This window comes from Saccoglossus kowalevskii, chromosome 10 (genome assembly GCF_978046115.1).
Source record: "Saccoglossus kowalevskii chromosome 10, keSacKowa6.1, whole genome shotgun sequence".
Classification (NCBI taxonomy): domain Eukaryota; kingdom Metazoa; phylum Hemichordata; class Enteropneusta; family Harrimaniidae; genus Saccoglossus; species Saccoglossus kowalevskii.
Genome location: NC_140650.1, coordinates 33,640,946 through 33,655,517, shown reverse-complemented (window position 1 = coordinate 33,655,517; position 14,572 = coordinate 33,640,946). Strand labels below are relative to the sequence as shown.

Here is a 14,572-nt window from a genome sequence, read left to right as displayed (position 1 = left end):
TTCTCATATTGGATTAAAAGGTTTAGTATAATATATTTTGTAATAAAACAAACGCAATTGTTTATTTACTCAGAAGAACTACTGTTAGTTAGTTTCTTTTTTTAAATTGTCGTACAACAGTTTTAAAAGTTTGCACTAAAAGCGTACGGGGTTTCCCAGAGTGCTTTTTATATCTAGCGAATTATGGCTCCAGCACCGGTAGTAGTATCGCCTCTCATCAAGGTAAAACATTATTTAAGAATAATATGTGTATTTAAAGTAGCATGGCGGGTCATCGCGACTGTCTTAAATTAACACATGATAAGACTATGGAGCAGCATGCCACCTCTGTGCACTGCAGTGTAGTCTGCTATTTTTGTTTACGTGACCATGATGATTAGGTGCTACCAGTGCTATGTGGGTCATTTCAGTTTTCGCTTTTCGTGTACAACCGAGTCCGCAGTTCGATATAGGCCAGTGTCTTGATTATCACGCTGCTAAATAATTATTTTAACTGCTTGAAATTCAACCCCCAAACTATGCTGAAACTCCAACGTCCTATCACTGACCCCACTGGACCCTGCTACTTTCCAAGTTCTAAATTCCGAGTAACACTGTTTTACAGATAAAACCAATAACCATATTGGCATATATAATGATTTTCATCATATCTGAGTGACTGGTCGATTCGGCTTTATCTTGTATGATTATGTGTTCTAATTTTATTAGTTACATGTAATACTTTTGAATAGTATTTCAACACTTGTGGTGTCACAAAGAGTTGTTCCGAATTGTTGCATATCCAATGTGACGTGTACAACAAGTGCAAAACACAAGAATACATCTAGATAATATTGGCAGATTGGTGATACCATTTGTGTATTTCTTCCACGTTACCTGGTTATTTCAATATATATGATATAACTTTCAATGTTCTGTCTTTACACAGGCTGCAAGGTATACTGCCTTGTTTGGAGGAATATTTTATGGCAGTAGGAGGAGCTGTAAGTACCATTATCATTCTGTCGTGTGTCCGGACAATTACAATTTTGTCACAGACAAAACAATATTCATGAGAGCAGTTTTTCAATCATTTATTACATTATTCAAGAATCTCCAACTATCAGTTTTCTCCTCTGAGTTTTTGCCAATTTACATATTATTTGCATATCATTAACATTATAATTTTCATTCAAATTCAAAATTACGCTACTGAGGGCTCTATTGACCTGGCAAGCTGATGTAGTCTAAATACAACATTGCCACAACAGATGATGAACTATTGCTATTCAGTGACTGACTTTTCAGCTCCGCCGTCATCATAGGTGACAGAACGAGCTCACCTCAATTGCTTTGATACTTGATATACTGGTACATTGGGTGGACCTCCGTCAGATTTGTTCATTTCATCCCATCTTCAATTTTCTATTTTTGGCGAATGCTTTGTCATTTTTGGTAAAAAAAATGCTATTTTCAAGGACTTCATGAAAACTACCAGCTCGAATTGCTTTGATATTTGGTATCAAATTGCGCTGGCAGTTTTCAAGATGAATTCTTATGTGTGAATTGCTCAACATGGCTACCACAATGGTCTTGTAGGACAGTGGAGCTATTTTGACAATCAGGTCGCTGACGTCACAGTAGCATGGACCTATACAGTGGTTTGACCTGCTGCATTGCAAATAAGATTTCCAAAATGGAACTATATAAGCCAAGAAGTTGCTTGTTTTTGGAATCATTGATTTTCTATCCTGTAATTCAGATTATTATATCTGTTATTTCTTTTAGCTTCAATTCAAAAGAAAGAAAACCACAAGAAGTCTATTCTTGAAGCTGATAAAGCGAAACAGGCAAAACATGAAGCAGCAGTTTCCAAAACAGGTGATATGTTGTAGTAACACATACTTCATCCATAGTAGTCATCAGACATTAGCTAAGGCAAGTAAATGGCTGAAGCACATTCTAAACAAATAGCTTACTAACATCCATACACTCTCATGATTTACGCTTCCAAATTATCATGCATAATTTCTGTCAGCTTTTATGACATTTATTTATTGCAAGTGTCCAATCCAGTAAACACAATTATATAATTTTGTTTTCAAATTTTTTCAATAATTTTGATCAAGATAGGAAGAAAATTATTTCAATTTGCTCCAAGCATTATCAATAGAATTTAAAAAAGTTATCAAAATTGAGCAAACTGTTGAAAGGTTAATCCTGATTTGAAAATGTTTGGCTGTCTAATCATGTTGTTGTTGACCAAAAGTACTGTATTTGCTCTATTAGAAGCACATCTGTAATAGAAGCACACATAAACTGAGAATAGCATTCATTGTGTGCTGGCTCATTAACATGTATATGTAGCTTATTTTCATCATTGACACACCACTCTCATTTTCATAAGCTCATGCATTACTCATATAGCAAATATGGTATGGTTAATATAAGTATGACATAATGCAATAGTGGCTTTAACTAACCAATACTGACTTCTTTCCACATTTCTTATTTCACTGTTTTCATGGTTATGTATTTATTTTATGGGTAAAATATAGCAGCATTACCTAGGCCATGTTTTCATGGTCATGTATTTATTTTATGGGTAAAATATAGCAGCATTACCTAGGCCATGTTTTAATTCATTGTTATACATGTACCAAGCCCAAATTATCTTTGTGGTCAGTAAATTAGTAAATGCAGGGTGATATGTCATTGTAATATGGTACATGTTAAATTAATTTTTGAATGACCAATATTTCATTGTTCAGATGCTGTTTGTATATGTGTACAATGAACATTTTACCTGATGCGTTTATTTGGTATCACAAGACGTAATTTTGAATCGGTATCGCATAAATAAAAAAAATATGAAAAAAAAACATGACCCTACAAAAATACCACAAATTGAGTAACTGCATGAAATTTAATTAGCCCCACAAACTGATTGGCATTTTGTCAGCATAACAACTTGTCTCATTATTTGTATAATATAGAGACTTAGTGGAAATGTAATTTATGGGTCACTGAGCAACTTCACGATTTACTCAAGTGAAATACTAATAAATTAATGTTATTGTGTAAAACGTGGCAAGGGAGCAAGTTGTACATTAAATGACCAATATTTCATTGTTCAGATGCTGTTTGTATATGTGTACAATGAACATTTTACCTGATGCGTTTATTTGGTATCACAAGACGTAATTTTGACTCGGTATCGCATAAATAAAAAAAATATGAAAAAAAAACATGACCCTACAAAAATACCACAAATTGAGTAACTGCATGAAATTTAATTAGCCCCACAAACTGATTGGCATTTTGTCAGCATAACAACTTGTCTCATTATTTGTATAATATAGAGACTTAGTGGAAATGTAATTTATGGGTCACTGAGCAACTTCACGATTTACTCAAGTGAAATACTAATAAATTAATGTTATTGTGTAAAACGTGGCAAGGGAGCAAGTTGTACATTAACAAGAAATAAGTACTGAGAAATAATTTTTAAACTCATAGTTGCTGTCGACATAGGAAGTAAAGTAAGCAAATAACACCGAATAAACGGCAAGGTAAAGACTATGTCTAATTATAGTAAATACGTACTGCGTGCGTGACTCGAACCGGCGCTCGCGTACGGCACCTAATCGCCTAGCTTCACGCCACTACACGTCTTCCCCTCGGCCACCGGGCATCCCCAAAAAAGGATGCTTAATAACCGAGCTTATTACGTGCAGAGAACGTGAAACCCGTCCAAGACGTGTAGTGGCGTGAAGCTAGGCGATTAGGTGCCGTACGCTAGCGCCGGTTCGAGTCACGCACGCAGTACGTATTTACTATAATTAGACATAGTCTTTACCTTGCCGTTTATTCGGTGTTATTTGCTTACTGTACATTAACAAGGCTTGGTGGGCAACTGTCATCTATTTGAAACCCATTTATAAGACTGCAGAGCGTTCTTAACAAACTTTTAATTTTTTACAGAAAGTGACAGCATCTTAAGTTAAATGAAAGTCTCAGGGAAAATATCACCACTTGTGAAAACTGACTGCAGATGAATACTTGGATATTTGTAGTGCTGTTTATGTTTTGAATTTCACATTATTAGGTTAGAGATTTGCTGTATTTAAATATGTTACAATTCTGTTGTTGGAATTGGTAATGATTAAAGTGTCAAGATTTACAAATACTGCACGACTGTTTCTAGTATTAGTGTTGAGCTGTTCACATTCTGTCTAGTAATGTAATAACCAAGTCATTGTAAATGACACCTACAATACAGGAAAAACAAGTTTTGCTGCCAAGTTGAGATAATTTTAGACTATTGAAACAGTGGATTAATTATCCTGAATAATTGATTCTTATTCATTCAAAATTAAGAAATGTTTAGGGGTGAATGTCCCTTTAACCACATCTCCTGACCCAACCCTCTGAAGGGCATTCACAAGCTACATCTACACTTATCCTTGATAAATGTGTGAATTTTGTAGGGGAGCCAGTTACATTTCAGTTAAATCTGCAGCAGTTCTCCAAAAGTTGAGGATGTTTATTCTGAAATCTCAAGGATCATACATGTATGAACCAGTGTCTTGGGCACCCAATGTATAAAACCCATCATACCAAAATTAAAACAAAATTGATCTAATGTCAACAACAAAAATGGCTGCCAGTTGACCATATTTGATTGGATTGTGACATAGACTGTTACCGGGTAAATTGATGTAAAAAGTTTGAACCTACCTGGGCAGTAAGAATTTGAAATATACCGGTAAGCAGAATTCAGCAAAAAGCATAATGGCTGGCTGTCAGTCAACCATCTTAGATCATGATTAACTTTCATTGATGTGCTAGAATACAATTGTGCACTAAGATTGAACTTAACCAGACAGTGAGAATTTAAGACATAAGCAGAATTGTGCAAAACAAAGATTTTGGTCAAATAAAATAGCTACCAGGTGTGAACCAAATTTGGATGTGATTGTACAGTATGAATTTGAGAAAAAAATGAAATGGCTGCCAGTCAGCCAATGCCCATATTGCAGAGAATCTTGACAAAAAAAATCAACTTCGTCATGAAGTAATATACTGCCATCTTGATACCAAATCTGAATAAACTTGGTACCATAAAATCTGTATTAGATGCCGCATCCCTAACAGAAGTCGCATCCATTCATTTCAAACAATTGATGCAGTAGATGCTCCAATAGAAGTCACATCCCCTGTGTTGTATTGTACCATTTTAATAGAAGCAGTAGATTTTACAGTAATGATACTCTCAAGTTTGATGTACAAAATGGCCAGTCTGCCAATTTCAAAAAATTGTTCATTTATTAGTTAAGACAGTGCTTTCTTGCAACTATGGGTTCAAAACTACGCTACTGTGAGCAGACTGCTTGAGGTAAAATCTAGTGAGTTTAGACACTTGGTGCCAAAAAACTGAGTGGATAAGGTCTAATGGGACGTCTATGACGTTACTGTTGAGTTAAAGCATATGTACAAAGCAAAATTTAATATGTTGGAAAAACCTGTCAATAAAAACAAACTGCTTTCTGATTGGTCTGACTGTTAGAGTTGAGTAGCCATTAAGACGAAGTACAGTTGTAGGTTTGCGTGTGTGCAACTTTTTGTCCTGAGAGAGATCAGGTCACAGAGTTAACACAAGGTTTTGATATAAAATTACACAACTTGTAAGTACACAGTTTCATTCCCATAGTTTATAAAACTGTAAACATAATTCCCCCTTTTTGGACTACAATGACTTATACAAATACGAAGTTATGAAACATAAATTTCTAATTCCTAAGGACAAGTGCAACTATTGCTATCCAAATCCTGTGCATATTATTATAATCATTATTCTGGGTTCACAATGCATGCTATCATTCTCTAAACACATGATTGTCACTCTGGTTGTTACACTATTTTTTACTGACATTGTGATAGTGAATCTTAATTCACAAATATTGGCAGAAAAAAAAAATCACCCCAGGGGAAATATCCATGAAACAACCAAATGGTGTGTGATTTTTCGCAGACATGCATTTAGTGTTTTTCTATTTGGCAATTAGATCTCTTTAGTTAGTCCCCGTTCGGACGCAGTCCGAAAACGGGGACTTATGTTTTGCCCTGTGTGCGTCCGTGCGTCCGTGATCACCTGTATCTCGAACATGCATGGACCGATCAAGTTCAAACTTCACTCATACATCACACATTATATGGGACATATGCACATGCATTTTTTTCATGATCCGATTAACGATAGCCGAAAAGCGGCCATTTTAAGGCCGAAAATGCATTGAAATCACACATTTTCACCATTCCGGACCCGGATCTCAGTTATGCATGGACGGATTTCATTCAAATTTGGTACATACATTGAACATAATAGGACCTTGATGCACGTCATTTTTTTTTTCGGATCAAGTTCGAAATAGCCGACTGGCGGCCATTTTGTTTTAAAGAATTCAGTTCTGGATCCGTATCTGAGACATGTCTGGATTGATCAAGTTCAAACTTCACACACACAAGGTACATCATGTCACAAATATGTATGTGCATTTGTTTCATGATCTCATTAACGATAGCCAAATGGAGGCCGCTTTAAGGCCGAAAATGCATTGAAATCGCACATTTTCACCATTCCGGACCCGTATCTCAGTTATGCATGGACGGATTTTGTTCAAATTTGGTACATACATTAAACATAATAGGACCTTGATGCACGTCTTTTTTTTTCGGATCAAGTTCGAAATGGCCGACTGGCGGCCATTTTGTTAAAGAATTCAGTTCTGGATCCGTATCCAAGACATGTCTGGATTGATCAAGTTCAAACTTCACACACACATGGTACATCATGTCACAAATAGATATGTGCATTTGTTTCATGATCTGCTTAACAATAGCGGAATGATGGCCATTTTAAGGCCGAAAATGCATCAAAATCACGTATTTTCACAATTCCAGAACCGGATCTCAGTCATGCATGGATGAATTTTGTTCAGATTTAGCACAATGTGTTGTACATATGCAGGTGCATTTTGGTCATGATCTGCTTCGAATGTATATGTCACTCAAATATGAACGGAACGGGGACGTGTCATTGACAATGACTTGTTTGCTGTAGGATTTCTCACAGGCATGCATTTAATGTTTTTCTTTGTTGTTTTTTTAGCAATTAGATCTCAGAGTTTCTTTGAATGAAAAAATAAACAAATAAAGAAGAAAGCATTCAGGCTAGATGACAGATACCCCGCAGAACAAAGCATATTGCATGGTCATAATTGTGGACTCTACCACAGACTAGGTCATATTTCATGTTAAAATGTGGTTCAATTCAATGAAATACAATAAAAGAACTACCATGTTACTACACTGTCAGTCATCCTGGAATGGATCTGATATGATTTACAAGTGGTGTAAGCATTAAGTTATATCCAAGTCATGTAACACAGTCTCCCTATTAAGCAGAGATAATCTAGATTATCATTGGGCTAATTATCCTAAATTATCAACTCTCTCGGCCTGATTGATTGAGAGCAAAGATTTCTCTTGGAACACCGTCCATGCTGTGACTGTTTTTGTGAGTTAATGTTGATATTTTCATTGGAAAAGTGGTATACATGTATCTACATAAAGAATAAATAGTTGTGCTTTCTCTCTTGAGAAATTTTTTTGGGACTACTTACTATGTTGAAGAAAACCTGGCATCACAAGATTAAAAACCAAACTTAACCTGAGGGCCAGCCAACTTGCAGCATGTACTCCCTTTAAATACTGTGTTTTGATTGCTACCAAACAATGACCAACATTATGATTATGTTATAAAATTGCACTGCATAAAGTTGTTTTATACATTGATACAGCTTAACATAGTACATTTGTATCATTTTCGCATCCAAAATAAGCTTAAAATGTACTCACTTCACACATGGGAAATATTAAAACACAATATTTAAAACTAGTGTAATATCTGATGTTAGTGGGGACATCAATAGTTTGGGATCAATTGTAATAGGTTACAAAAGGCAAAAAAATCAGCCATGGCTGCTGACAAGGAATACTAAGTGAGATTGTGGCAACAAGAATACACTTGAAACGCATGTTGATATTACAACAATTTATTCATGTGAGCTTTTAGAAAACTGGTGTATGTGGCAAAAAAGAAGTTTTCATAGTCTCATTTATTTGCCTCATTACCATGACGGTACAGATAGTGATTTCTTGGATTTAGAAAATGTACATACATGTATTTTAACATTTACAAATAAACACCTTGTGAGTGAAAACTAACACTGCATTCATGGGAATTAAATAGCACTGCCACATTAATTGTTGTGAATGTAATATATAATAAAGTACAAAATATGAACAGCAAACATTAAGCATTTAGTATATACATAAATTTGGACGGGAAAAAAACACCTTAAATTTTTAATTATAATACACCTCATTTATTATTATTTAGATCCCATGTACAAGTTTTGTGAAATTATATGATTAATTAATTTGATTTAATCTGATTTTAATTTTTGTAAGAAATTTTATGGATGGATTGATGTACCCCGTTTTAACATTGAGCAATGTTTTATAATTTGCATAAAAATAACTAATTTGCATATCATTTGATTGAATGGAATGTTGAACAAAAATATATCAGCTCTCTGTCTGTTTTTCAATCAATCCTACCCCTACTGGTACCACTGGTACTAGGGTGTTAAAGGAAAGCATACACATGGCCTGAATTTCACTGTTCCATGACAATCACATATTTTTAAGCACTAGCTGTTTATATCAAACATATATATTTATATATTTTTTTCATCAGACATGGTAGCATATAACTATCAAGAAATTAACATTGCATGAACTCACGAATCAACCAAATAATTCACTTTAATTGCAACTTTAGTATGGTACATGTAATTATATAATGCCCAGCAAACATTTAGTGTGTGCAAAATGGCTTATTTTCAGTATCTCTATTGTAATCATATCAGCCATGTATGTGACATGTATACAAGACTACATTGTTTAAACAGACAACTTCACTTTAACTGGACTTGGGCAGTATAATCAAAGTAAAGCAGTTACTGGAAAGTGCTGCACTGAGAAAATTTATCAACTTTTTTTTCATTTGTAAACAGCATTCAAATCCCCTACAGGGCTTGTATCAGCTTATTACCCATTGGGAAAATGGTGACATCACAGTTGTTTACAAAACACTAATCATATCACTGTACTTTGTAAATTTGACTTCTCAATCTGCACAGGTGAAATTTGGCAGAACAATTATTATTATATTATATAACTATATGAAATCGAAACCAACTGTTATTGATGCCTTCCACTTACAGTTCTGTTTACAAAAAGAAACAACCATCACAAAACAAACTTAAACACAGATATTTTAAAGAGTTCAGTTGAAGAGAAAAATTACTATTGAAGTACTAGTTACACAAGTTTAGACTGCTTAATCATCAAACAAGTCAACAAACTTGTGTTGGTCAATCCTTGTATTGTAATTTTCAATGTCCTTATTTGCCAAATCAACGTACTCGTCAATGAATTTATCCATATCTGTTGGATGAGTTAAGGTAAAACATGATATGAGATATGAAATCAACTGTTGAAATCAAATATGTCTTTAAACAGGAACACAAGATTACATGTATGTATAAAAGGATACTGGGATGTGATGATGTTTTATCACCTGCCATGCTGACATACTGTGAACCATTATAAAACCATCCTTCTGGCAAGGCACTTAGATGATGCTTGGTCTGCAGTAAAAGACATATGTTGAGAGTAAAGAACTGTTCCAATACTTTTTCCAATTCTACAATTTACATCAATAATTTTACTTACATGGATATTTTTTAGTTCTTGTTTTGTCAGACTTTGTCTTGTTCGTAACTGTTTTTTCTGTGGTTTCTGAGTAAAAAAGAAAGAAGCATTACCATTAATAAGAGATTTGCTGGACTTTGTCAAAAACAATGTATGTACTATGAGGGAAAAATATAAATCCTATAACAAATATATAGGCATTCTATCAAAACTGTTGTTTTCACAGCTATTCATTTTTGTTATTTGACTTACTGTTTCAGGTATATACCGATTCATGAAATGTGGCCAAGGAATAAAGTCTACTACACACAATATGTGAGGTTACTTTCTTACATTCTATAATTAACTACCTGGATATACATACACTAAAAGTCAGTAAAAAGATGTTCACAACTGTTGCCCATAGTCTTATTGTATAGATATCATATCTTAACCAAAAGTTACTTCCTTATGTGCAAGTTAATTTCAGAGCCAGGAAGTTTCTAAATTTAAATCATAATTGATCTGAAGACTTACTGGTTTTACACAAGCCCTGAGCCACTCCTTCAGTTTATTTTCCTGGAGCTCAACTCCAACAAAGACAACAAAGTTGAGATTAGACTGATCCTGTGGAGATACTGGACCATTGGCAGCTGAGGATGGTGGAGGAACTGGATGTACTTCAGCTGGTGTCATCAATAGATAACCACTCAGTGTAACACAATTAAATTCTGTTGCTTTCAGTCCAGAGTCTGAAAGGATGAAAATACCACAAAACATACACAAGCTGATCGATGTTTTGTGCAATAACCTAACTATTATACATCGTTAAACTGATTCAAGTGACATTTCACAATTTATTTTTGCAAAAAACACTTTTTTTTTACTCAAAAAAGCATGTTGATGTGTCAACCAACCTAGTTGACATTTTTTAGACCATACCATGATGAATTGAGGGATAGTTTTGACCGAATCAAACACAACTCCACCAATCACAAACCGCATCTTTACAGCCAACCTGACAAAACTATATTCCGACCAGCGATTCAAATAAAGCCTTCTTTAAATAAAAAATTTCCATTACAGGATAGTTTGCAATGAACAGTCATACATTTTAGGCAGAAGGAAGGGTCCTTCTAAATTTATAGAATATTTCATGCCAATGTCTATGCAAACTTCAAACACTTTGTATATCTTTGTGCATTTAGTTGTGCCAAACATGTTCTGAAACAAGATTTAAAACTAAATTAACTACATATATATAGACTTTAAGACTTCAACAATCAAATTGCTATTATAAGAAGTACCGGTATATATCAACATTCTATCAATAAAGCTTCATGGAAGCAGGTTTTGTATATATAGTACACATATACATAGTGATGAATGAATAATTCTACCAAGTTGTGGGAGTATACTGCCTGCTTGTACCGGTACTGATTATAAATCAAACATAACCTACCACTGAACCTAACCCTCCCTCGCACAGTATAGATGTTTCCTTGGAATGGATATTTTGATAATGCCCCTCGTAGTGTTCGCAGCTTGTTCATCAGTCTGTTCTTCTCCAGGGGTGGAGCAAACTTTAGACATATTTCAGTCATTGGAGGAGTCATTGTCCCTGAACTGAATTTCCCAAGTGACCTTCCAAAAAACAACCATATGTAGTCATGTAAATACACCAGGTAACCCTCATTGCAATAAACATGCAACTACAGAAGACATACCATACCCGTACCTACAATGTTCATGCAATTAAAGTTGTGCTTATTCATACAGCTTTATTCAGGGTATGGACTATTACATAATATATTTGACGGTCTAACGACAATTTCCATTATACTGAATATTAATTTTTTTTCCATAATGCTTAATTATGTCTTCATTGGACATAAATTCATTTCAAACTCCATTGAGGATCTAGTACACTTTGGAATAGCAAAAAAGATTAATGGGATATTAAACAGATTGTTGTGCATTTTTGCCTCATGATGTTCTATTACACCCTTAAAGTTGAAAACTATGACTCACCAGCCTGGGCATGAAAGATATCGCTGTCTTATCATTTTACTCTCAGTGAATGCAGATTCAGATAAAATTAAGTCCACATCAGGAGACCTTATAATTAAAACACAACATACATTACAACATTGTTGAAAGTCAGAATCCTATCAGAAAACATGCTAGAAATAAACCAATAATATACAGACATCTTTTTACCTTGTTACTTCACCATTATTAGCCAATAACAAAGCAACATCATGATTTACAGACCTCAATAATTGCTGCAGTACATCCAAGTCTGGATTCTGCAAATAAAAAAAATATCAACAATTCAATAACACCATTCCCCTTTTACACTACTTGCTTTCTTTTTGCAGTGAAGCTTAAATCATGAGATTGTAAAATTTCACCAGTGCACCTCAGACTGTTATATAATTCCAGCTCTCAACCATCGCAAAAAAATCATCAATGGAAAAATAATACCCAAGAAATCAGATTATCATGTAAAATTCTAGATATTCATACATTTTGGTTGTACATGTGGATGTAAAATCTCAGCCTGTATAGTTACCTTTATTGCTGTAGAGCTTGTACAGATAATGTTGTTAACCCAACCTTCAGCACATTGGTCTAACAATTTGGGAAATGTATACCTATAATAATAAATAATAATAAAGATAATTTATTGCATCCTTAGAAATACAGTGTTTCCATCAGTTTATAGCAACAAAAGTAAGATATTAAAAAACAAAATAACAAAATAACTATAGCAAATAATAAATGATAGATTTTAGTGTTTTTGTTAAGTATATAAGGGTAAGTAGAAAGTACCGGGTAGGTCATTTACCTTACAAAATACCGGTACTAAGCCAAATCATGTGATATCAATTAATGAGACAGATTATTTTATTTGATATATACCGGTATCATGTTATGGGGAGCAATTTGTTGCCAAATTGGTGTGGTTCAGCTGTCCTAAAAATTATCATCAGTTTTTCAAAGCCAGAAAATAGACTTTGAAATATACAGTGAAGTCACTATCTTCATGACAATATTATTTATTGTGAACTGATTGTGATTGTTCACAGTGAGTTGAAATACTGGTGTTACTAATTGTCATCATTACTGTTTATTGACCATCACCATGGTAGCATCATCGCCTGTGAAACAGAACTTTATAGATTTGTATGTTTGGCTTTCATACAATTTTTATATTTTGACATGTTTTACTGTACTAGAAACTGAAAACACCCAAGGATATCCATGTAATACCCACCCACCCACCTACCTATGAGTCATAAAACTGTTCAGTGGGTCTACACAAGTTGACACTGCACCAATCTTTAATGATCTACCAATCTCTGGATCTGGGTGGCATGCTATAGCTTGCACAACATCAAATACATCAGTAAAGCTGCAGTTAAACAAAAATTTACACTATAGAAATTCACTTGTAAGAACAGACTACTATATATTACAAATATATAGTAATTAAGTATTGGAATGTTGTCATTACCAGTAACACTACATTACAGAAACTGAGCTATTTAAGCCATAATTTAAATGTATAAGTTCTTGATTTGATCACCAATAATCAAAGTTCATCAATTATGTGTATGAGCCATAGCAAATTGTCAAAACAAACACACAGACTAAGGTCTTTCATAAGATTTTGACCAGAAAAAGTAGACAACTAATGAGCCATTAAAGGCCCAATTCACTTGCCCCCGGCAAGTGTGAATTGGAGGTGTGGCTACGCTAATGAGTGTTGTTAATCACTTGCATAGCCTATGACGCATCCTGTTTCAGCGGTCCAACATCACGTGACTTTGATTGACAGTAATAATTATTCAAGATTAGTGGCACGTCCCTTTTCCCGGTTCATGTTTTTCACTTTTATCAGCTAAAATCTCAGCTTGTACACTATTTATTGTCATAAATACTACACACAATCACTGCTGTGGTATTCATAGTCACATGCATCCACTTTGGCACGACATAATAGACCTGTAAGTTCGAGAAAACGTGTTTTTACCGAGCTTGGCTGGAGCTGTTTACTACAGCGTGACAAGCAAGGAAATGATCCCTATTGTTTAGGAGCGTATTTAAAGTATACCTGGGCCTTTAAGAACAAACACAAGTAAAAGCAAATTTGCATACAGCTACCTTCCTATCATTTATTGTTTAATTACCATTACAGTAGAATGTAACTGTATGACTAATGATTTTTACCTACCTTGGTGTCATGATAAGTACTCTTTGTTTTTTCCTGGATGATGCACTAGCTCTGCCACTACGTTTTCTGCTGGCTGTTACGATTGAAGTCAGTGAGTTTTGCAAACTTTGAGTATTGAATCCATCTACAAAATCCAATGCCGGTTTTAGTGTGATCCATCTAACAGAGGTGTGTAAAGAAAAACAAAAATTATTTAAAATTAAACAGTGAGAAATTTAAAATGTTGAAAAACTCTTAAGGCAATTGTGTCAACAATGTTATATCACAATGGGAAAACATATGTGTAATGACTAAGTTTTTTCTGTTTTGTTTTGTTTTTCTCTTCAACTTTAGTACAGTGTGTACGGTATATTTATTACACTCACCTATTTTGTTCTTTAGCAAGGTTGGTCAATGTGGTACATAAGTTTTCTTTATGACTGCCTGGTATACCAGATAATATTGTTATAATTATCTACAATGTACAAAGATACATAAATATTATACACAATTATATACATCTATCTCAGTAGTACAGTTACAATTCGATAT

At 34.3% G+C, this 14,572-nt stretch overlaps 2 protein-coding genes across 3 annotated transcripts in view; one reads left to right on the top strand and one right to left on the bottom strand.

Annotated features, from left to right (window-relative positions):
- Window positions 1-130: 130 nt before the first annotated feature.
- LOC100371919 (ATP synthase F(0) complex subunit e, mitochondrial-like) lies at window positions 131-4,168 on the top strand. 2 transcript variants are annotated; one of them, XM_078009377.1, is made up of 4 exons: window positions 131-222; window positions 929-983; window positions 1,768-1,860; window positions 3,964-4,168. In XM_078009377.1, the coding sequence occupies exons 1-4, from the start codon at window positions 184-186 to the stop codon at window positions 3,984-3,986; spliced, it is 210 nt and encodes a 69-aa protein (XP_077865503.1). In that variant the 5' UTR covers window positions 131-183; the 3' UTR covers window positions 3,987-4,168. The 2 variants fall into 2 exon arrangements, with proteins under 2 accessions (XP_077865503.1, XP_077865504.1); XM_078009378.1 differs by having other exon boundaries at window positions 1,768-1,917.
- A 3,912-nt stretch (window positions 4,169-8,080) lies between these two features.
- LOC102801900 (dynein axonemal assembly factor 9-like) overlaps window positions 8,081-14,572 on the bottom strand; it is a 23,861-nt gene continuing 17,369 nt past the window's right edge. Inside the window, exons 24-34 of the mRNA XM_085504532.1 lie at window positions 14,407-14,495; window positions 14,042-14,200; window positions 13,094-13,219; window positions 12,377-12,458; window positions 12,022-12,110; window positions 11,833-11,919; window positions 11,264-11,445; window positions 10,339-10,553; window positions 9,844-9,909; window positions 9,665-9,758; window positions 8,081-9,555 (exon numbers count right to left, since the gene is read on the bottom strand). Of these exons, the coding sequence (XP_085360658.1) occupies window positions 9,449-9,555; window positions 9,665-9,758; window positions 9,844-9,909; window positions 10,339-10,553; window positions 11,264-11,445; window positions 11,833-11,919; window positions 12,022-12,110; window positions 12,377-12,458; window positions 13,094-13,219; window positions 14,042-14,200; window positions 14,407-14,495 (1,296 nt within the window). The 3' untranslated portion in view covers window positions 8,081-9,448. The remainder of the gene's footprint in view (window positions 9,556-9,664; window positions 9,759-9,843; window positions 9,910-10,338; window positions 10,554-11,263; window positions 11,446-11,832; window positions 11,920-12,021; window positions 12,111-12,376; window positions 12,459-13,093; window positions 13,220-14,041; window positions 14,201-14,406; window positions 14,496-14,572) is intronic.